Source organism: Dermacentor variabilis, chromosome 9, assembly GCF_050947875.1.
Source record: "Dermacentor variabilis isolate Ectoservices chromosome 9, ASM5094787v1, whole genome shotgun sequence".
In the NCBI taxonomy this organism is placed as follows: Eukaryota; Metazoa; Arthropoda; class Arachnida; order Ixodida; family Ixodidae; genus Dermacentor; species Dermacentor variabilis.
Genome location: NC_134576.1, coordinates 74,946,579 through 74,968,529, shown reverse-complemented (window position 1 = coordinate 74,968,529; position 21,951 = coordinate 74,946,579). Strand labels below are relative to the sequence as shown.

At 43.3% G+C, this 21,951-nt stretch overlaps 1 protein-coding gene across 1 annotated transcript in view; it reads left to right on the top strand.

The window, feature by feature from the left end:
• LOC142592808 (cAMP-dependent protein kinase type II regulatory subunit-like) overlaps window positions 1–21,951 on the top strand; it is an 88,236-nt gene that overhangs the window by 54,636 nt on the left and 11,649 nt on the right. Inside the window, exons 4-9 of the mRNA XM_075704491.1 lie at window positions 2,118–2,201; window positions 4,404–4,445; window positions 9,790–10,113; window positions 13,321–13,395; window positions 17,697–17,762; window positions 21,340–21,391. Coding sequence (XP_075560606.1) covers window positions 2,118–2,201; window positions 4,404–4,445; window positions 9,790–10,113; window positions 13,321–13,395; window positions 17,697–17,762; window positions 21,340–21,391 — 643 coding nt within the window. The remainder of the gene's footprint in view (window positions 1–2,117; window positions 2,202–4,403; window positions 4,446–9,789; window positions 10,114–13,320; window positions 13,396–17,696; window positions 17,763–21,339; window positions 21,392–21,951) is intronic.

Below are 21,951 nucleotides of genomic sequence, written 5' to 3'. Positions count from 1 at the left end.
CAAAGTGCAGGTACACTTTACCATTTATTTCTTGCTGTAACGGAGGAGAGAAAGTAGCAAGAATGAATTTGGATCGAAAAAGACGCACTGGTTTCTGTAATGTTGTTACTTATCACGAGGTAATGGGTGCGCCACTGTGTGAGCTTCTGGGCAACAAGCGAATTTTGCTAGAAGTAGCAAATGCCACATCCATATGATGTCTTGGGATGCTCTGTCGGCTGTGTCAATGCTCGGTTTTTGGCCAAGCTGTCATGTTTATGGAAAAGAAAAACAAAAATGCAGTGCTGGCTCTCGGGTGCCGTTTTACTCACCAATGCCAGCAAAGGCCGGTGATAGTGCATGCAGCGTTACACCTCCGCACTCGTGGCAGATGACTTGAATTGCGCGAGAGGAATGTCAATCCTTCAGATCCTTAAACTGAGCGTGTGTTTACTTGGCACATGACAAACGATGTGAGATTTTCAGGGTTGTATTTTAACAGTCCACTTTGACATAATATTTGTCTTTAGTGTCCCAGGCTATCTCAAAATGCATAGGAATGGAGGAGTTGAGATATTTGAGTGATTTCTTTGGCGTGACTAGACTCAGAATGGCAACTGTATAAACTGCTCACGCTGTTCCACTTAAGCAACTGTTTAACAAAATTAGCTTAACAATTTAATTAGGGCAGCTACACAGTGTCTTGCTACATTAAATTTCTGCCATGTCTTCTGTGCAACTACTTCCTTCATAACTACTTTCATATTTGAAGAGAATAATTCTGTTAAGGGCTGCTTCTTGTTCAAAAAAGACTTGTGCGTTCAAGTTACATTGAAGGGGCTTCTGCGCTGTTCGGGACAGTTTCATTGAACAAATGTGTGGTTGTGATTGTTTTAGTGATCTGCATACTGGGGAATGCATAAATTTAAATGAAAGGTTATTCAGCGTGCCTTCCAGTATCTATGGCAAGTCTTCTTGGTCATCACTGATGATGCCGTGTGTCAGTGAGCGACGGTCTTTGGGACAGTGTTTGCGTGGCTTGCACTGCAGCTGATAATTATTTACTTCGATCAATAAATTCTGTTCATTCATTCATTCATTCGGTCTTTTGTTAACAAAGGCTATGACAAATTTTGTTTTGTTGAAGGGGGAGCTAGGTTTACCTACCCTTCTCGCAACACCATTAATTGCAGCACCTGACCCTCACCATGCCTTGTTGTGCAAGGCAGTCTAGACCAGAAGTGAGGTCAAACAAGCTAGGTGATACCAGGAGGTACAGCTGTTCATTCTCCAGTTTGTCAGTGCAGAAGGTCACACAGCTTGTCTGCCTGAATTTATTTGTTTGTTGTTATCTTATCAACCACATTTTCCACTGTACCTTGTTTTCTTATGACATCTGAAGTGCATCCTGTACATTCTGATTAATGCTTTCACATGATAGCATTTCAGTTGATACCTCGCTATCTCCTTCTGTCTTTTTTTTTAAACTAAAGGTATGACAGAAATTTGTTTTGATGAAGAGGGTGGTTTACCTCCCTTTCATGCAATGCCATTAATTGCACCTCCTGCTTGTCACCATGCCTTGTTTTGCAAGGCAGTCTAGACCAGAAGGGAGGTCAAATAATGTGGGTGATACCAGGAGATACGGCTGTTCATTCTCCAGTTTGTCAGTGCAGAAGGTCACACAGATTGTCTGCCTGAATTTATTTATTTGTTGTTACATTATCAACCACATTTTCCATTGTACCTTGTTTTCTTATGACATCTGAAGTGCATCCACTACTTTTTGATTAATGCTTTCATGTGATAGCATTTCACCTGGGATCCCACTGTCAGTGCATTTTGACTTTGTTGTGCTGTAGATACGTGGTGTTCAGGTTCTCGCTTTTTTTTTTTGCCTGCATTCTTATGTCAGTACTGCAGTTGGTGACTACTCTTAAGTTTTCTTCATATTGTGGTGTCACGTTGTTCTTGTAGTTCTCTTTTTTCTGCCTGTAATTGGCAGAAAGCTTAAAGGTAGAAGTTCTGTAGATATTTAGAAGTACTATGTTGACTGGTGCTGTAAAAGTGGAACAACGTGGTTCTGAATCGAATAAGGTGTAACAGTTTCCGTGGTGCACTGCTCACATTTTATCCAGGTGGTGCATCCAAAATCTGATGTGCAGCGCGAAAAACTCGGCGAGGCAGTCAAGAACATCCTGCTGTTCAAGTCCTTGGACGTGGTCAGTACATCTTTCAGCTCTCTCACAGATGTGTCTAGGCAACTTTATGTCTTTCTTTCTTTTCTTTTTTTCTGTTACCCACTTACTCGACCAACTCTTTTTAATTAAAAACCCTTGCTACCCTCGGCATTGGCCCAGCATGCTGCCTATAGTTGCAGTTCATCAATAAACACTGAGCACAGTTTATTAACTTCCTCCTCCCCCTCTTTCTCATCATCATCTTTTACGTTCACACTGCAGGATGACTAAGGCCTATCGCAACAATCTCTAACTACCGCTGTCTTATGTCTGCTAACTTCATCCTATGCCTGCAAGTTTCATCGTCTCTATCAGATCACTTAATTCCCTGCAGTCCTAAACTGCATATGCTCCTTGTTTGTAACCATTTTGTAACACTTCACAGGCTTTGGGCTACCTGTTCTATGTGTTGCATGATCTGCTTAACTCCTATTCCTCTTAATCTGAACTGTAATATCAACTATGCCCCTCTGTTCTCTGGTACTCATGGCTGTCTTCCAATCTCTTAAGTAATGCATTTCATTTTCCTTTCCATCGCTTGCTATGTGATCCCTAGTTCCTTCTTAAAATTTTCTTGTTATCCTTCAACTTTCAGTCCAACAGTGTAGTACTGGTACATTGCAATGATTGTCCACTTTTCTTATCTCTAAAAGCAGTAAGCTTTGGTGCGTGACTTTAGAGTGTCTTCTGAATGTATCCCCATGCATTCTGATTATTGTGTAGATTTCCTCCAGGACACAGTAATGAGTCGCTATTCCCCTTACAAATTTTACGTTTAACCCTTTAATAAGTGCCATGTCTTAGTTGATCACATTTTTTTTTTGCAAGAGGTGCTGAGGATGAAGCTGGCTCGTTGACCTGTTTGGGTGCCCTTTCAAAGTGCCAGTAGCGAGCTGGGCTCATTACCAACACTGTTCCCTTTTTAGCCGTTGGAGGGCCTAATGAGTCTGTTCATCCGGCAAAAGGGACGGCTTTCAGTCATGTGTTACCGCATTCATCATGAAAGCACAAACTTCAATTGATTGAGTCATCAAGCGACGAAGATTTGCTTCTCCATAAAAGCTTGACCGTGATGGTAGTGTTCTCAGTTTTCAGGAACGTGCCTCTAAAATTAACCTGGTAATGTCTAGGGCATGCTACAGAACTTCCATCAGCTCTGAAATGTCTAGTCAATGTACATGGTTTTCATCATTGGGTATTAGTTGTCCTTACTACCCACATGTTCTGTATATTTCGAATCTGCAAAGAATTCACTATCCTGATGTGCACTAAAAAAAAATTGCTTAACATTCTTTTCTTGTTAATTTTTTTTGCTGGCAGTTACAGGTTCAACACAAATTTATGTGCGATCAGTCGCATCAGTTCCCGAAGGGATGTGCTGCCAATGTGTGTTTTATACACTCAACACCTACACACAGAGGGATTCATGATATAATAAACAAGATGTCAAAACACATCAGTATTCCCATCGGGCGCTATGTGCACAACTGTGTACGCAAAGCTAGTGCATCAAAACCAAAAGTACTGATTAAAATTACATTTAAAATGTGTCACAAACATCTTGAAGCATTTATGATTTGACCTGTGCTACAAATTTGAATAACATTTGTAAAGTGTTCTAATAAACTGAAGTGGAAGGTAGACGAATAGATGTTTGCCTTTAGTATCAGTTTGTCTTCATGTAGTAGGTTCCCCCCTTCTGTCATGGTGGTCACAATATTTTCCATCGGGCATATATTTCAAGTGTCTCGGTCGGTGATTTCTAAGTATGCTAGACATAAAATAGTTGTTATTCTCATATCTGATGTTTTTGTTAAGAGTTCTCGCTTAGAGTCCACATTCTGTAAATGTGACAAAGCCACTGAAGAATTGGTAATTCCTAGTTTGCTCTGCAACTGTGTGGTTTTCGAGATTCTGAAGGTACAAGAAATGTGATCAAAGTAAATTTTCAATGGATAGAACTGGCACCTAAAGAAGGTATAGCTTGGCTCTCTGCAGCACATTCCTTTACCAAATGGTTAATTTAATTTCGAATACCTTTAATGCAGCTCGGACATGAAGGAAGGCAATGGATGTGTGTCTAAATGAATCAACAAACATGTTAAATGAGTGATGTGAACATTTTTGGTAGTTTGTAATTTTGATTCAAGTCTTGCTTTAACATTACTTTTTCTTACTTTGCAGGCTCAGATGCAGGAGGTCATAGATGCCATGTTTGAGCGGAAGGTAAGTGGATTTCTTGCTCCAGCAAGCACACATTCATATGTTGTTGTGATTTATCGCAGGGATCAAGGGAAATGAAATCGATCTGATTAACGGTGAAGCAGGGGGAGCGCGAGCATCAACAGCAGTCTCTGTTTTCGTCTTTTGCTGGTGTTCGTATATACTGTCGACTCTCGTTACAATGCACGCTGATAATCCGTCAAAAAATGTTCGTTTTATCCAAAATTTGTAATATCTGAAATAACTCACTTCCCAAACTTTCGTCGCGATGTCTAACAACATTATTGCAAAAAGTGAGGGATGAACTTCTAAAGTAAAAACAAACAAAAACAGCCACAGTTTGGGCGAACGATTGCATAGGCTCTGAAAAGGCAAGCTCCACAGAGAATTGTGCCACTTCCCTGCAAACAAACTGCTGTATTTGCTGCAGTAGGGTAGTGTAGTCACCAGAAACATCACCAATGGCGAAAAACGAAATGCTGGTTTTGTCAAAGATAGAGCACCGCTTGGAAATGCGTTGTTTCCACAGCTCGTCGAAACTTTGGCAGAACTGAATGACATTGGCGACCGTATGGGGGATATTGAAATGAGCGTGTGGAAGACATCGTCCTCAGTCCCCCCTTCACTATGCCTGATTTTGTCAGCTTTTGACATAGCAGGGTTGTTGTGGTGGCAGAGGTCAATGACATCTTCATTATACATGTTAAAGGTATCGCCCTATTGCTGGGTGCGACCATGCAAGCTCTGTTCTGCACGGAGCTTGCGCACAGCAGGTTGGCCGAATACTTCTGCAAAGCCGACCAGTTGGCAATGTCAACTTCGTGTTTGTGAAACCAAAGATGGGTTACATCGCTCAAGTAGAATATGACATTGTTTAGTTTGGCAGCGTCATCCCACTTGTGTACACTCACTCGTTCATAGGTCGTAGGAGGACAGCCAGTCCTCTACATCATAGTCGTCGGTGCCGCTGAACAGGGTCACATTGTCTGGGAACTTGGTGACGCGTCGTCAGACAAAGTAAAGGCCGGAGGTACAGTCCAAGTACGGACTTCCAGGATGAAGAGGGAAACCAGCAACTCTATCAAATGCGAGCACACGTTTATATGTACAGTCACCGACCGATCTTCCGGACCTCGCTTGGACCGAAAAATAGTTAGAAAAATCAAACAGTTCAAAAAACTCTTTCAGCTAAAAAAATAACATTTATTAGGCCTAGAACAGGTTAAAAAAAATCTCTAATAATGCCCTGCCTCATACAACGCTTGGAAGCGATCAGATTTGCTTGAGTTTGCTCAAGAGTGGCGTCGTCTCCGTATACAGTCTGAGAAAAGCGTCACCAGGTTGGTGATCTCAGCTCTCCATTGCCGGAGATCGCCATGGAGCTCGAAGAAACTAGTCACGTTTCTTCGCACTACTTGGCTCTTGCCAAGGCACACGAGGTGGTGCCAATCACACAAATGTGAAGCCACACAAACACACAGAAAGATGCGACGTCCTCTCTGAGAGACACCGGCTCTGTGGACGGAACATGTGCACATAGCAACCAATACTTCAATATAAATAAATAAATAAATAAATAAATAAAAATGAATGCCACAGTAAGGGGTCATGACAATAGTGATGACCAAAAGAAGAAATAATCAAGAAAAAGTGCTGTCTTCTAGAGCATTTTGTCAGCCAAGGAAGAGCAAGCATGGTCTCAGAGACTGGCAGACGTCGCACGCTCTCTATTGAAAGTGTGCGCATCCCAATTTTGGAGGCTATAGAGCGGGCCACTGGAAGCCAAGCCTGGCCAAGCTAATGAAAAATCCAAATTGACGGCTCCCAAGACCGGGTAGCGCACTCGGAACGGGCAAGTTAGTCCAGAAAATCGAACTTTAGGGCCTAAATTCGTCCGAAAAATGGTTGCGAAAATGCTTTAGCTCTTTGGGAACCCTGACGGTGCATTTATACTGATGTACTGATGGCACATGCTTGCAACTTATGTCAGCAGTATTTGCCATCACCTTGCTCACTGTGTTTACATTAATGCGACAGAAGCGCAATGCAGGTCATGTAAACAACGTTATTTGCTTAAAAGGCAAATAGCATCACATGTGCAAAACAGGGGTAGCTTGAGGTGAAAAATGCTTATGTCAGCGGCACATGTAAGCAGGAGCATATCGTATCAGGGATGATGGGAATGCATTTGTTGCGAGATGACAACTGGCCAGACAATTTGCAGCCGCTGCTGCCACACTGTAGAACATCAAAAGAAACATGGCGGCTGGTAGAGCTGGGCAAGCACAATTTTCTTTTAGTCATGAGTATGTTGAGGGCATTTGACTAGTGTCTTCTTTAGCAATAATAAATTAGGTGAACCTCAGCAAGATCCTTCATTATTAGTGTAATCTTAGCCAGGTTCACTTTGAGAAGATAGAAGCCAAGTGCTCAGCTGACGCTGGTCATAGCAACAGTTGCATATCCGCTGCGAAATTACGTTTCTGCAAAATAAACAGCACTTAAGTTTGCCCATGCGGACAAATGAAGGAGAACCTGATGGAATGTTGCTGATGCCCCGCAGGTACTTTTGCTACATTTCACAACTCAACAACAAAAACAGGTTCGTCTCAAGTGAAAGCACTAACTTTCAAGTGTAGGTGACTGTAGGTGTCGTCACGTCAGCTTGCTGGGCAGCAAAAGGCGCATTCATGTAACCGGGGATGTATGGGTAATATGCCATGTGATAAGAGAATGCAATGTGCCTCTACTGTATCGATGTAACTGTGGCTACTGCTGTGCATAGGGATGAGGCTTGTAGCCTTGAGCTTTATTAAAGGTTACTGGAGCTGGTTTTGTTTGCTCAGATGCTGTGGCGCATTTCGAGAGGTCATTTCCATGTAGTTGTGAAATAGCTCGAAGAAGGTTGCAAACGGATGCTAAAGCCAGTCTTGTTATACAGTTAATCCTCAACATAATAATGTCAATGAGATCAGCAATTTGATCCGATATATTGAAATTTTGCTATATTGAAATTCAGCTATTTATGCAAATAAGTACAGTCACCAATAGATTTTTCTTATACAGAAGGGGCCATAAAATTTTTTGAATTAGCTGGCAATCGGAAAAGGCAAACATGGATGAGAAACAAAATCATTTTGTGGAATCTGAGAGTCTGCGACGAAAGATAGTTTCGTGCCATGTCGATGATGTCTCCACATTCGTAGCACAAAGCGAAGGCAGCTGCGCTGTTGTGTCCACTACGGCCCGCAGTTCGTAGCGCGGTACAATAGCGGGGCGACACTGTTATGAAAATTGCTGGCGGCGTGGAGCGAATGCTTCGCCTGCTTCTCTGACACTCAAGATTGTGCAACCTCCAGTACCAGACACGCGGGAAGGCAGTGAAAATAATGCCCCGCCATCTTGGCACACCCACTATTTGCAGATGTTGCAGATGGCCTCTAAAACGGGGTGCATGGTCTGCACATGTGTGCTAGCAGCCATGCGCTGCCATGACCGCACTAGAAAGAGACGCGCACCAACCCTGCCCCCCACTTCCCCGCCTCCCCTCAGGTGCGCTTGATCGCGTTACTGCAAGTTCACTCTCCTCCCCCTTTTCCCAATGCTCGCACGAGAAGGCTAGGCTCATCAACCCGCCGTCCTTCTCGGCTCGCCCTCGCACCCAAAGCATACAGCATAGGGGGTGCGACAGGATCTTGTTGCACTTGGACTTCATACGAAACGTGATGGTTCTCCCCCGGCAGTCTCTCTTAGTTGTGCGATTTCAGAGGTGCATTCGCGAGAATGCAAGCGACTGCTTGTAATTCAGCCACTTGACCATCTGCATCCGCAGAAGTTTCCATTTATTTTCTTTGTATTTTATCATGGCAGCAGTGAAAGTTCATTATATAGAAGTCCTTTTATCATCACACTTTGTTATATTGAGGTTCTAAATAGATGGTGTTTTGTCGCCAAACGTTATAAAAAGTTAAATACTTGGTCACAGAGAGAGTTTCGTGACATTGAAGTTTGCGATATCAAGGTTTATTTGTATATAGGTTTGCATTGACCTCATTGTGTCTGCCATCTTGGGTCACTATCACATTAAGAAGCTGCGTAAGCAAGAAACTTGAAAGCACAACATGTGCATTTTGTGTCGAGTGACAAATATAATCCAGTGAAAAATGGTCGTTATCAAAAAGCAAAACAATGATATGGTGCACTGACATCACAGTGGCTTCTATGTTTGATGCTAGCACGGTGACCAGCGTTGCCATTTTAGTAATCTTGCCACTAGATTTAGCAACCTCTTGTCTTGTGACATGAAAGAACAATTTTGTGACATTTTAGCAACCTTGAAGTTCAGAAAGTTGCTTCCAAAAGGACTTTCTAGAGCACATTTTATTATAAAAAAAAACTAAAGTAGGCAGCTAAAACTGGCTGTAGGGAATACTTTACGCAATTTCCATTGCCATGTTAACGTGCCGAAGTACTTGCCACACAATGAAGTTCTTTTGTGAGTGCCAAACACTAGAAAACTTGCAGACATAACCCGAGCGAAGTGCGTTTTCCTGCTGGAAAAGCTGTTTTATATGTTCTCTTTCGAGCTGCACTGTATTTTTCGCCTTACCATCTCAACCTAAGCGTAGAATTCGAGCTGGGATGATGTGTTGTTTTCACAGGTATCAGTAAAATAAGTGCTTTCCACACTCTATGGGTAAATTCACTGTTTGAAATTCATGACGTCTTGCTGATGTACTGGCACTGGAGTCTCGGTGCGAAATAAGAAGATGTAACTGACTTTCATTTTCTATTGTGATGATCATCCTCTAACGAAGACATTAACAAAAATAGTTTCAAATGTATAATTTATCAGTCTAAGCTGGTTAAGCGTTTCTCTTTAGCACCCTTTAAGAGTCGATGACTGCATACATGTTCAAAGCAGGCTTCCGGCAACATTGCCAGCTAAATTTCAGCTGTAGATGGGGGGTGTCCATTCATCTTGTGATAAGCTGAGTGAAAGTGAGTGCAGCTAGTACTCACTGTGTACTGAAAGTGAGTACACAGAGGACACGCCAGACAGGACGGAGAAGGCACAAACTACCGACTGCTTTGCGACCAGTCGGTAGTCATAATTGACTTGGTCGCAAATGAGTCATTATTTTGTGTCTTTTTGTCCTGTCAGGTGTGCTCTGTATTAGCAGCAGTACTCAGTTTCTCTCTGCACATTACAAGATGAATGAATGCCCCAACTAGCCCATTTCCCTGCTCTACTCTAGATGGGTGTCATCAACTGGTGGAGTGCAGGTAGTCAGAGGATGGCCAGTTTCCTGTCCGCTCCTTTACCCTCATCGTCACTTCCACACAGGTCAAGCCGGGAGAGGTGGTGATCAAGCAGGGTGACGACGGTGACAACTTCTACGTGATCCAGACCGGCACGTACAACATTTTTGTGAACACGGACAGGGAGCAGGACAAGCTGGTTGGCAAGTACGAGGGATCGGGCAGCTTTGGCGAGCTGGCCCTCATGTACAACATGCCACGAGCGGCCACCATCACGGCGGTGACAGAGGGCTCCCTGTGGGCCATGAACCGACAGACCTTCCGGCGCATCGTGCTCAAGAGCGCCTTCAAGAAGCGCAAAGAGTACGAGAACCTGCTTGAGAAGGTGCCCATGCTCAAGTCCCTGAATGTGAGTATGGAACTTCCCTCTCAGTTTGTCATTTTTGTAAATCTGTCACACACTGTGTACTAAAGGCTCACTGTGACTGTGTAACATCTCTAGTGACAATGTGCCAGTGACTCCAAGTGAAAATATAGTGTCACTAGCTATGCTGCCACAATTCGCCACTACTGTACCATCAGTACCTGGTGACACGCACTGTGACTATATAACTTGTCTAGTGAAAAACATGCTAGTGACTCCTTATTACAATATAGTGACTAGCTATGCTGACACGATTCACCACTAGCATAATGTCACTAGCTGGTGACACTACATTCGCCACCTGATGATTCGGACCCAACAGGGACTGCCAGAACGACCGAATGATTAGGACTCCCGAATAGCACATTCACCCCAAAATGAGTTACTTATTTTTTCACAAGTGACTAAAAAAGCTGTGCCATAGTCTTGGATCATCACTTTCAGAGTTCCTTAAATTTTCCGTGACTATAATGCAGGATGCATCGGTGTCTAGGGGCGACTTCATTCTTGGCACGGTGCCAAGCACACTATCTTATGACATATGATTATCAGAAACGCTGCTGCCCATCGGTGCATCCGGTGCTGGTCACATGAAATAAATTATTTTTTGAATGGGATGGTTCACGAATACAACTCAGGTTTGTCAACATGTGTTGCTGCACACACATAGGCTTGACCTCGGCCTAGACATTGTGCAGCCATGATATTTTAGCAGTGCCTTTTATGCTATTTCTTTCCTGGTCAGAACGATGCTCCGCATGCATTATTAATGGGATCAGCAGGCCATGAACAGTAGATGATAAGAGTGGCATAGAATCGAGCAGAAGGTGTCGCTACAAAATCGCAGCCCGTATCTCAACCATTGTCATGCTGTTGCTACAGATAGACAAAAGTGCAGTCAGTGCATGCACCAAATTCGTTTTAGCAACTGCTAGATCAACTAGGCTTGGCTAGTTTCAGTTTCGCGGAGTTCCGCTGTCACGGTCGGCAACCATGCCATTGGCGTCTCAAAACGAAAATATTGGGGTTTCTGCTTGACTTGGCCATATTAGCACATGGTCGTACAGTCCGAGTCTGAATGATCGCACGACGCACTGTAAGGTGCCCAAATTTTGGTCGTCCTTATCTATGGGGCTATGGCGGCGCTGAAGGGCTGCCCAAATAATTGATTGTTGGCTGTATATCGCACACACAACAGGAATTGCACACAACAGGCAGTGCGTCATGCCCCAGCATACAACATTATGGCAGCCATAGGGTGTCTGGCAGGTTACGCTAGATGTGCATTGCTCACTAGAAAAGCTATAGTGATGCATCATGCTAGTGATCCATACACCATCTGATGCTATTGACGTGGTGGTGATGCATCACTAGAATAGCATCGTTAGCAGGTGACAAATAACAGTTGAACCTTGCTGTAACAGTGTCACATCCAACACAGATGCGTACCTTAATCATATTCAGTATAAATTATAAGCATATGCAGTAGACATCCGTTGATTCGATCTCGGCCAAAGGTCCCAGTTGGCGCCTAAGCATTTCTATGGGCCCAAACTTTGCTATATTTGAATCCTAAAATTGGTATTCGCTGAATTACTTGAACTTGACCACTCAGCACACACACACCTGACCAGTCTCGTGACCCCAATAGTGGCCTCTTTAGTGGCCGCATCGGTCTTGGTGGAGCCTGGACAGTGAATGCATTGAACATACATCAACTCCCATCGAAAACACCTATTTTTGGCCTGCCTAGGAAGGTTTTCATTCAATAACCGTAGCTCCCAATGTCTGATTATGGTATTGACCCAGTTCCAACACAAGCCTCATTTTTCAAAAAAAAAAAAAATTATGCGGGGAATTGTCTGCGCAGTGCAACGGGACACAGTATTAAGCCGCCTTCGTGGCGTTTGTATGCTTTACCACAAGGCGCTTACGTATTGCGGCGAAACATTAAAATACTATGCAGTGAAGCTGACTTTAGGAAACTGACTGCCATTATGCAATGCATGTTATACTTCTGCGCATTTTCCTTTCTAAAAGATTGGATGTGTGTTAGATTTCTACTTGGCCTATGAAATTTAATGTAATTTCTACATTAGTTTTCTATTTCAGATGCATTGAAAGCGGGTACGAATTTGATTCTAAGGCATGTTAGAGTCGGGAAAATAGTGCCGAATGAATCAGTAGTGCGTTTCAGTGTTTCTTCTGCATCTTGTTTAATTCGACCCGCCGGATAATTCATTTGACTTTGCCGGTACCGTAAGGGTGGAATTGAAGGAAGTCGACTATATTCATTACATGCTGACATCAACGAAAATTTTTTGTATACAGTAGACTCGATAATTCGACTCCGGTTGATTCAATTTTTTGGTTAGTTTGATCTCTACCGAAGGTCCCGGCTGGCTCCTGTGAATTTCTCTCAGCCCAAACATTCATTAATTAGATTCTAAAATTGGCCTCTGCTGGATAATTAGAGCTTGACCAGTCAGCATGCACGTGCCTGACCCCTATGTGACACCGATAGTGACCCCTTTTGTGGCAGCATGTCTCGGCTGTGCTTATTAAAAGACGATGAATGCGTTGAACACACATACTTTCTCATCGGAAGTGGCTATCTTTGGTCTGCCCTAGCAAGATTTTCAAGCAATGTTTGCTTGAAAATAATGGTTGCTGAACTTACCCAATTCTAACATATGCTTTTTTTTTTGCTGAAAAAATTGGGCCAGAAATGACCTGTGTGCTGTAATCACATACTACACTAAAACTTCATTAATTTGAATTAACAGAAGTCGACTGTATTGTGACATCGAATCACTAGTATGCTGTTTGTCATTGTGTCGCTAGCGATTCTATATAGCTAAAGTTTTGCTAATATGCAATGGATCACTAGGTATGCTATGGTGTCATAGCGCATCACTGATACACATAGAATGACTAGTGATACTATATTTGTGATTGTGACAGTACTGTCACTAAACAGTAGCAGTGCGCTATATTATTGACATAATGTGGCAGTGCAACTCAACTAGGTAATTACACTGTACTACTGACACATTGTGACCATGTTGCATCACTAGCAATGATGTACTATGACACGGAGTCGCCGACTAGCCCAGCAGTGCATGCTTTTAGTGGCAGCGAAATGGTTTGCCCATGGACAGTGCACTCATTGAGTTGGTCTTTTCTGCACAGCACTACGAACGCATGAACCTGTGTGACGCCCTGATGCCGCGGTCGTTCAAGGATGGGGACCTCATTATCATGCAGGTACGGCCTTGTAGCGAATTATTTTTTCTGTGTGGTACGCGGTGTGCAGGTTGTTTAGGTGTGACACGTGTAGAGAAGCTGGCGCACCGTGCATTGCTGATGTGCCGCCATAACACTCGACGCTCATTTAAGCGAAGTTAAAGGGGAAGCCGAAATGACTTCATGTATGCATTGCTTTGTTGTATTCATTTTTGTCCTTTACTGCAACGTGCCCAGCCGGATGCGCAATTTTAGCAATGCAAAGAAGACAGCTATGTGACTCGCAGAGCTGCTACGCAGCCACATACGCAATTAAATTTTGATAAAGCACCAAGACAATCTTCGGCCCATGCAATGCATGACTTCTGAGCGCCTGACGTGACACCATTTATGATAGCTGCCTTCTGTTCCAATGTGACGTTCCTTCTCTTCCACTTTACGCCTGGTTCATCCATATTGTTATGAAACTGGGGAAACGCCAACGCAGTTGAAGAGAACAGCTTGCATGCTGTGTGGCGAACGAAGTCTGTCATGGTCGAGCAGCATGTGGCACCAAACACGGTGAGCCAACTACGCTGCTGATCCAGGCTGATGCTCTCCTCTCGTGCTTCCTCGCTGTGCGTTGGGAGGCTCCAGCTTGGCTTGGCCTCACCAGTCGCACCAGTTTTGGCTTGGCCAGTTCGGTGCCTCCAAGATTTCACCGGTTCCGATGGAGACCACGCCTATGTACTCCTGTCTGCTCGGCGTGCTGCAGTAAGAGAAGTGCAGATATTTGTACAGGGAGAACATTGATTCACAGTGGAGGAAAAGAACTAGGAAACTTACCAGCAAGTGTGCAACCGGTATGGTGAGCAACATGGCAACAATGAATGTCAGAATGTCAAGCGGAAAGTCGGAGAAGCTGAGTTAACCTCATGGGTGGTCGCAATGCAAAAGAAGCCTGTTACGAGTAACTACTTAAGAGGAAAAAACGAAATCGGGAGGGAAACAATTTATGATAACTCAAAGGGAAGCTCATTACTTTTCGAAGCGAGATCAGGATGCCTTAGACAACTGGAAAGAAGAAACATCTGCTTGCTGTGGTAAAGCTAGGGTAATGATGGAGCATGTTTTATTGGAATGTGAAGATATCTGCCTAGCGGTCGATTTAGGCACCTCTGGCCTTCTTGAAGCCCTTGGATTCAGCGAGGGCAGGGGGAAAGTAAACATGTCAGCAATAGAAATTAGTAAGAGGCGATTCGAGGATTAGTGGAAAAGAAGCAGTCAAACGACAAACAGCTGAGGTACGCAAAAAACAAAGTTCCCAATAGGGGTTCAAAAAATTTGGTACAAGAGCTTGGTGGCGCAACCCACCACCTCGTTCCAAAGGGGACACTCGTAGCATCCATCCAGCCATCCATTCATCCATGGACTGGCTGGTCTTTTGCATCACACCAGTTGCCATCACACTTGTCTCTCTTCTTACTGCAGGACGTCGAGCAGGCTGGCAAAGTGAGCTGTGCTCCCTGCAGAAAATAGGGCTTGTTCTTCTCTACTACAATTTCTTTCTCTCATAGCCTCCAAGATTGCACCGGTGCAGTGTTGGAGGCAGTGCCAGCCTCTACAGTGTGCCACGCTGTGATAAGCAAGATGCCGCTGAGCTTGCGTGCAGCTACAAGCGGCGGTGGGAAAGACCATTGTTGCTCGATAGCATATTCGGCAAAGAGACACAGGAATTATGAACTGTAGTGCCAAATGAGTGTCAGTACCCCTGGAAAGCGGTACTCGGTGGGTAACGGTCGAGTATTTTTGGTTTCAGAAAAGAATGTCATTAGTTATATCCATTGAAAGGTAATATTACTTTGTTAAAACGCAGTTTTAAATACATAAATCTATGTGGGGATTTCAAGGAGAATTTCATTTCCATCATTACGCAGTAGACCCATTAATTTGTTGATGGTTAATTAGACATTTCGGTAAATTCGATCCCGCTCTTAGGTCCTGGCTGGCACCCGTGCATTTTCTGGGCCTGGAACTTAGTAACTTCGATCCTAAAACTGGCCTTCGCCGGATAATTCGTACTTCACCAGTCAGTGCCTGACCCCTATGGTGGCTCCAAAAGCGATCTCTTTAGTGGCAGCATCTGTCTCGGGAGAGCTTAGGGGACAGTGACTGCTTTGAGTTCACATCATCCTTTGTTGAAAATGTTCATTTTCGGCCTGCCCTAGGAAGACTCGCGAATCTTATGTTATTTACCCTATTCTAATGCACCTTTGCCGCCTCCCACCCCCTTCCCTTTTTAAAAAGAAAATTGGGCTGAAAATTGTTTGCACAGTGCATTTGGACACGAAATCAAAACAGTCTTTGCAAGGTTCACCTGCTTTGCCGCATAACATGTAAGTACTGCGGCGAAGCTGATTTAAAACAAACCATATGGCGAAGTTGACTTTAACAAACGGCTCCTACTGGGCAACAATATTTCTTGCTACAAATTCGAGTACATGTTAGATTTTTAGTTCATTCAGAAGCTTTAATTTCATTTCTGTAGTAGTTTACTACTTTGGATCCATAGAAAGCCGTGCGTTTGATTAGGAGGCATGTTAGAGTCAGACAAATACTGCCAAACGAATTAGCTGTGTGTTTTGGCGTTCTTTCTGCATCTCGTCTAATTTAACCTGCCGAATAACTCAAGTAATTTTGCCAGTCCCATCAGGATTAAACTAACGGAAGTCGGACTGTCTTCATTATTTTATTATGTCCTGCTTTGTTACAATAAGGTTCGAGTGTAAGACATGAACATTTTACGCGAGTTTCTACAGTACTAACAGTATGGACCAGGACGAATTTTTCTTCAACTGCGAGGCTTTTCTTTCGAAGAACCCGCATCGGTTTCCTTTGTAGCAGCTGCTACGATTGGGTGGATGTCTCATTTCCGCTTTATTAATTAACTGACAGTATGTGTCAGCACTCTTTTAAGAGAGTCGAGTGGATGGCTGAACAGCTTTTTTACTCTTTTGTGAGTCCATGTTTTGAATTATAGATACAGATATTTGTATAAGCACTGTCCTTATATTAAAAGTTGGGACCTATGAAATGTTCTTTACTTGTCTGTCTTCCTGTAAGAACTGAAGATTCTGTCACCTTGCAATTGTTTTTGGCTTCCCAGACAGAAGATTAAAATGTGGGACTGCTATCTCCATTTGCCCATTTTTCACTCCTGATAGCAAGTTAGTTAGATTGTAGGCAGTTCCTAAATGCAGACCGTCTACCTTTTATTGCAAGTGGCAGTGATAAACTAGTTGTGGCTGACCAGCAGAGCAGCTTAACGTCAACTTGGCTCTATCAGTAGGAAAGTTCTCCTGTAGTTTGCGCCCAGCCAATTGTTGTCTTTAATGACGGTGATTGCCTGCTTTCGCTTGTAGCGCTGGTAAAGATCCGACTTAATTCCTCACATTAGCAGTGGAACATAACCCCGCTTTGAGCCCTGTGCTTATAGTACCAGGATTGTTTTCTTTCTTTTTATTTCATTATATTATGTTGTGAAAAATTCTGATATGGAAGTATTTAATCAGCTGTTCACGGGCTGATTTGCTGCTTGCTGTCATGTTTTCCCCCTTTTTCACTGTAATGCTTGTTTTATGCGCTGTGAGTAAAATGAATGAATGAATGAATGAATGTGCCTGTGCAATGGGGCCTGTCTCCTTGGCTGGTGGTTTCAACATGTACCACACTCATGGAATGAAGCCCCACAGGGAAATTTTAGTGTAGTACACCAGATAAGTGCAATTTACGTTCGAGAGCATCTGGTCGCTAAAGACTATGGCAGAACTCTGATCTCAGTGCGAGAGCCGAAATTATGCGATCTAACATGAACTCAAGGCAGTGGAAACAAAGGTACATGCATTAGCCTTAAATTTATACATTTTGTTCCATGAGAATAGTTGCTTGTGTAGCACCAGAACTCTTATAGTCGTGTAGGGACCCGACGCTGAGGCTTTCTGGCCATCTTTTGATAGCATTTGTGATGACACTAGTTCTGGGATAGGCTGTTGCCAACACTGCAAATGTAGTTCTGGTTTCATACCAATTTTGAGTGATAAAATCTTCAGCACTCCCCTTTCCTCCCTTTCTTTTTTAATGAAAAGAAAGTTCACATTACAATAGGGTGATATGTGTAAAGTACCTGCTACTTTACCTACTACCAGGGAAATTTATGCATAGGACGGCAGCAGCAAGGCTGCACGTGTCGCCTGGGATAGTAATTTAGCAGTGGCCACTGTGGGTCTGACTTGAAAATTTTTGGCCGAGTTCCTGGTTGATAATTATGTTTGCTTCCTTTTCAGGGAGATGCTGCAGATGGTATGTACTTCATTGAAGATGGAACGGTCCGCATCTGCGTCAAGAAAGACGTGAGTGGTCACATGATGCCTTTCACTGTGTGCTGGTGTCAGCTGTCAAACTTGCGTTCATTAACAACACCATGTGGACATGATCTAACGCATTTTTCGCACCCCGCTGCTGGAGCCGCTTGAAAAACGAAATCGTCCTCCATGCGTATGCATACCTCCCCCACGAAGCGGGAAGCCTAGTCGAAAAAGCCTAATAGAGATCACTAGGAGGATCTATCATGCATGCTTTGAAATTATTAAAATTTGCAGAAGGAGCTTTAGGTTGTCTTTTTTTTAAATAAGAGGCAAATATAGTTGATTGCTACTGCAATCACAGACATGCATTCAAGGGAAGGGCCTTCAGTTTGGTCCCAAAACCCGTTGAAGAGGGGTGCATAAGTTGTCTCGTAGCATCTGGTCTTTCAGAGAACAAGCAGGTGACAATGAAAAGCAAACAGTTTAGCTTTCAGTGAAGCAGTTTAGCTTTTAGCGAAACAGTTTAGCTGTGTTAGTGAAGTTAAACACATAGAGTTATAAGTGCAAGTTTCTTCCTTATTTCTTGTGATAAGCTCTTGTTTGATTCCACCTGAGGCATTGGGCCACATTACAGCTGGTTGTTGTGGGGAAAAACTCGAGAGGGAGGGACATTCATGAAGACAAAAGCATGATGGAGGCTTTTGAAGCCTTATTGTTGGCCTTTCAGAATAACGAACAGTTTGTCGCGGTCCCTTGAAGTTTGTTATATTGACATTTCACTGTTTCACCAAAAACATGAAAGCGGACCTCTGCGACCACGGTGACTTCCAATTAATGGCGTTGACAAACCTCGGCACATTCCACTGGGCTACATAGTCGCTTGCAGGATAGACCCTGACATCACTCCTGGAAGAGCCGGCCCTTTTTTCACTCAGAGCTGAGTGTGCCTTCGCAATTTGTGTCGCACTGACCAAGTTTTTGTTAGAAATAGCAACCAGCGCATAACCATGGTGTTGAGACAGACACTCCAGTGACGGCTTTCTCTGAGTAATAGATGCTAATCTCGAAGGCCATGCATTTGCTGGTAGCTTCAGCCAGCAGCGATTGCGGGAGCCGGAACAAGTCATGGCTGCCATGTTTTGAATACTCCACATGCCTTCCGCCTTGCTACGCACAGGTTGTCCAAGTAACAGGGCAACATTGCCTTCAACCTTGCAGCCGCGAGTGATCACACTAGCATCGAGGTCACTAGCCGAGCTACAGAGCCACTCGCTTGCAGTTGCTCTCCTGCCCACTACTACTTTGTTGTGGCCTCGCGCGAGTGCAGTGGATAGGGAGCTTTTCTTTTCTCCTCACATTTAGGACGCTGTCAGTGACGAATCAATGTGGTCACAGCGTAATAATTGTGGCTTTAAGTATGACGATTGGCTCTCTTGAGCAGGCGTAATCAGTCTACACGCTGCGACCAAACAAGGCCAGCATGTGAACCCACAACTTAGCCTTAGCGAGATCGCGGCTTGACAAGGACGCTCGCTTCATGCTTGTGTGAGAGTGAGACATGCATAGACACATTGTCACTGCCAGGCATCTTCTAAAGTAGGGGCAGTTGCACATTCCACACTTGAAGTTTCGGCTTTCCAAGTGAAATTGCAATTCATTACGCTGCAGAAATTAGCTGTGTCAACTTTTTGCATGACTGGAAATAGTTATGAACTTCTTATGTGATGGAGTTTGAGTCTCGCATTAGGATCAGTTGTCTGGTTCGTTGCCAAGCATACTTTCTTGGCATAGTACTACCAGTAATGCTGTTGCCTGTAAATGGCAACGTGTCTGGTGCTGTGTCACAGGAAAGTGATAAACTGAGACCATTACTGCTACTATTTTAGAAAGACTCTATATGGTCTATGCATAGTCTGCAAGGTTCCGTTTTCATGATTTCACTTATCTAGAAACTTTTTGCGGTTTTTAATGGTTTTTAAACACACGTGAAAGCCGTGGACCTTGGGTGTTATTAATTGCTGTACTGTGAAAGGGAAAACTGTCTACCATGTGAGACTTAAACAGAAGTATAAAAAACTCATATCTGCATCTCTCAAAAATGAAGCTCCTCAGATGATGGAAATCTTATGCTTCTCTAGGGATCGAACCCAGCACCAACAGGGGTGGTCGTTTCTAGGCGTAGGTGCCCTACCGTCTGAACAAACAAGGAGCTCAGTCGATTGCAGAGTGGGGCTGCATTAATTGGCAACTTGGAGACACTTGTGCAGTCGAAAGTCACGTCCTACACAGAAATATACCTTCATTGTACCTGATATTTGTTATTGGCACATATTTGTTGCACGCTAATATTGCCAAGAAACATTTTAGATTTTCTTTGTTATACAGTTGAAACTCGATTTAACGAAGTGATGACCACGCTCGAATTGTTTCGTTAAATCTGGAAGTTCGTGAAATCGAGAAAGGAATTTTTTGGTCCTTTCAAAACCTAAAATTGTAACGTAGTGACACGCAAAAGCTACTACAGCATTGTATTTGCTGCTAATCCAGCCATCTGTTGCATAAACTGGGAAATAACAAAAGTAGCCACCGCCACCCCTACCGAGGCGTGTTGAGTTCGCAGTTACGTGCATAGGTGCAGTGTGCAGCCTCGTCAAAATAAAGCTAAGGCAGTGAGTGGGGTGCCTAGATGCTTTAACACGATAGCTTTAGAGCGCACGCTCGAAGAAAAGCCATCTGTGTCAGAATTAGAAAGTAATTGCCGCTTTTTTTTGCTAATTTATTTCAGGAAAAACTTTATTCAATTGAGTTCGGCCAAGTTAGTTTCGTTAATTCGGGTTGATGACAATGTTTAACCCTCTGGGTACCTGCTGGGAAATGGAAATTTCTTCGTTAGATTGGGAACTTCGTAAGATTGGGTTTCGTTAGATCGAGTTTTAACTGGATCTCATAATCTTGTTATATGTTGGTGTTCACTACGTAGAGGCTCAACTGCATGGCTTACATTGTAGCTACATGCTCCTAATGCATGGATGACAATTTTCCCAGTCGTGAAACTTCCTCGATCTTGCAGTTTTTTAGTCGAAGGGATTTACCATAATAACTGCTACACTCTGTCATATTCTGTAGTCTGATTCATTGTGGGTTAATGTACCACGCGGTCTTAATACAGTAAATGAAAGGATGTCGAGATTTTTATTTCAGCGTTGCTTTAAGGCCTGTAATGGCTTGCGCCCGTAAACAGCACACAAAATGAGGAATGACAGCAAGATGTACACACAGCACAAAGTGCTGTGTTGTGCATTTTAGACTTGCAATGTTAGAGTGAAGTTGAAACTGATTCAGGCATGATGTGCTTCCTTATGTAGAAGGCTGTCAAACCTTGCTGTAACCAAACATGGATATAACAAATTATTGAATATAACGAAATAAACAAAAACATTTCTAATTGCTATCACAGTTCAGCACATATACGTATCTTTATAATGAACATTGGATGTAAGGAAGCTATTTTTGTGTCAGGTGCAACTTCGTTTCAATGAACTTCAACTTTATAATGAATTTGTGAGTGGGTCAGATGGTGGCGTGCGCCCATTTGGTGAAGTTCTCACTGTGTTCTATGCAGGGCGGAAACGAGACAGAAGTATCGAGGATCGGCAAGGGTGGCTACTTTGGAGGTGAGTCGTGGACACTCGCTGAACACTTCTGTGCTGTACACATTTGGCACACCTGCCGTAATGTTGATTGGTTCGTGGTCAAAAGAACCGAAATTTGGGCAAGTTGGTTGGTGGTTTACGGTTATGGAAACCACGCACAATGAGGATGAAGAAAGAAGTCACAGAGGACAATCGCTGAACTTTGTTTGCATTTTACTAACGGAAAACACTTTGCCTAAATACGAGAAGAAAACACGCAAGCCCGGATGTTTCACGCCAAAAAGACAGCAGAAAAGAAAAAAACAAACTGCGAGAATAGTGAAGGCGTAAAAATATATGAAAACTTAGATGTGGATGCCAGAGATATCAGATCCCTTTCTGTTGTCTTCTTGACGTGTGATAGCTGGGCATGCAAGGTTTTCTGTTCATACTTGAACAAACGTTTTTTCAGAAATAAAATGTAGTTCAAGTTCAGAGTTTATCCTACGTGATTTCTTTTTCCGTGCTCGTGGTTTACACTATTTGTAACAATGGTTCATGCTACACCAGTCATGTAGTGTCTTCATTATAGTCCTTCCAAT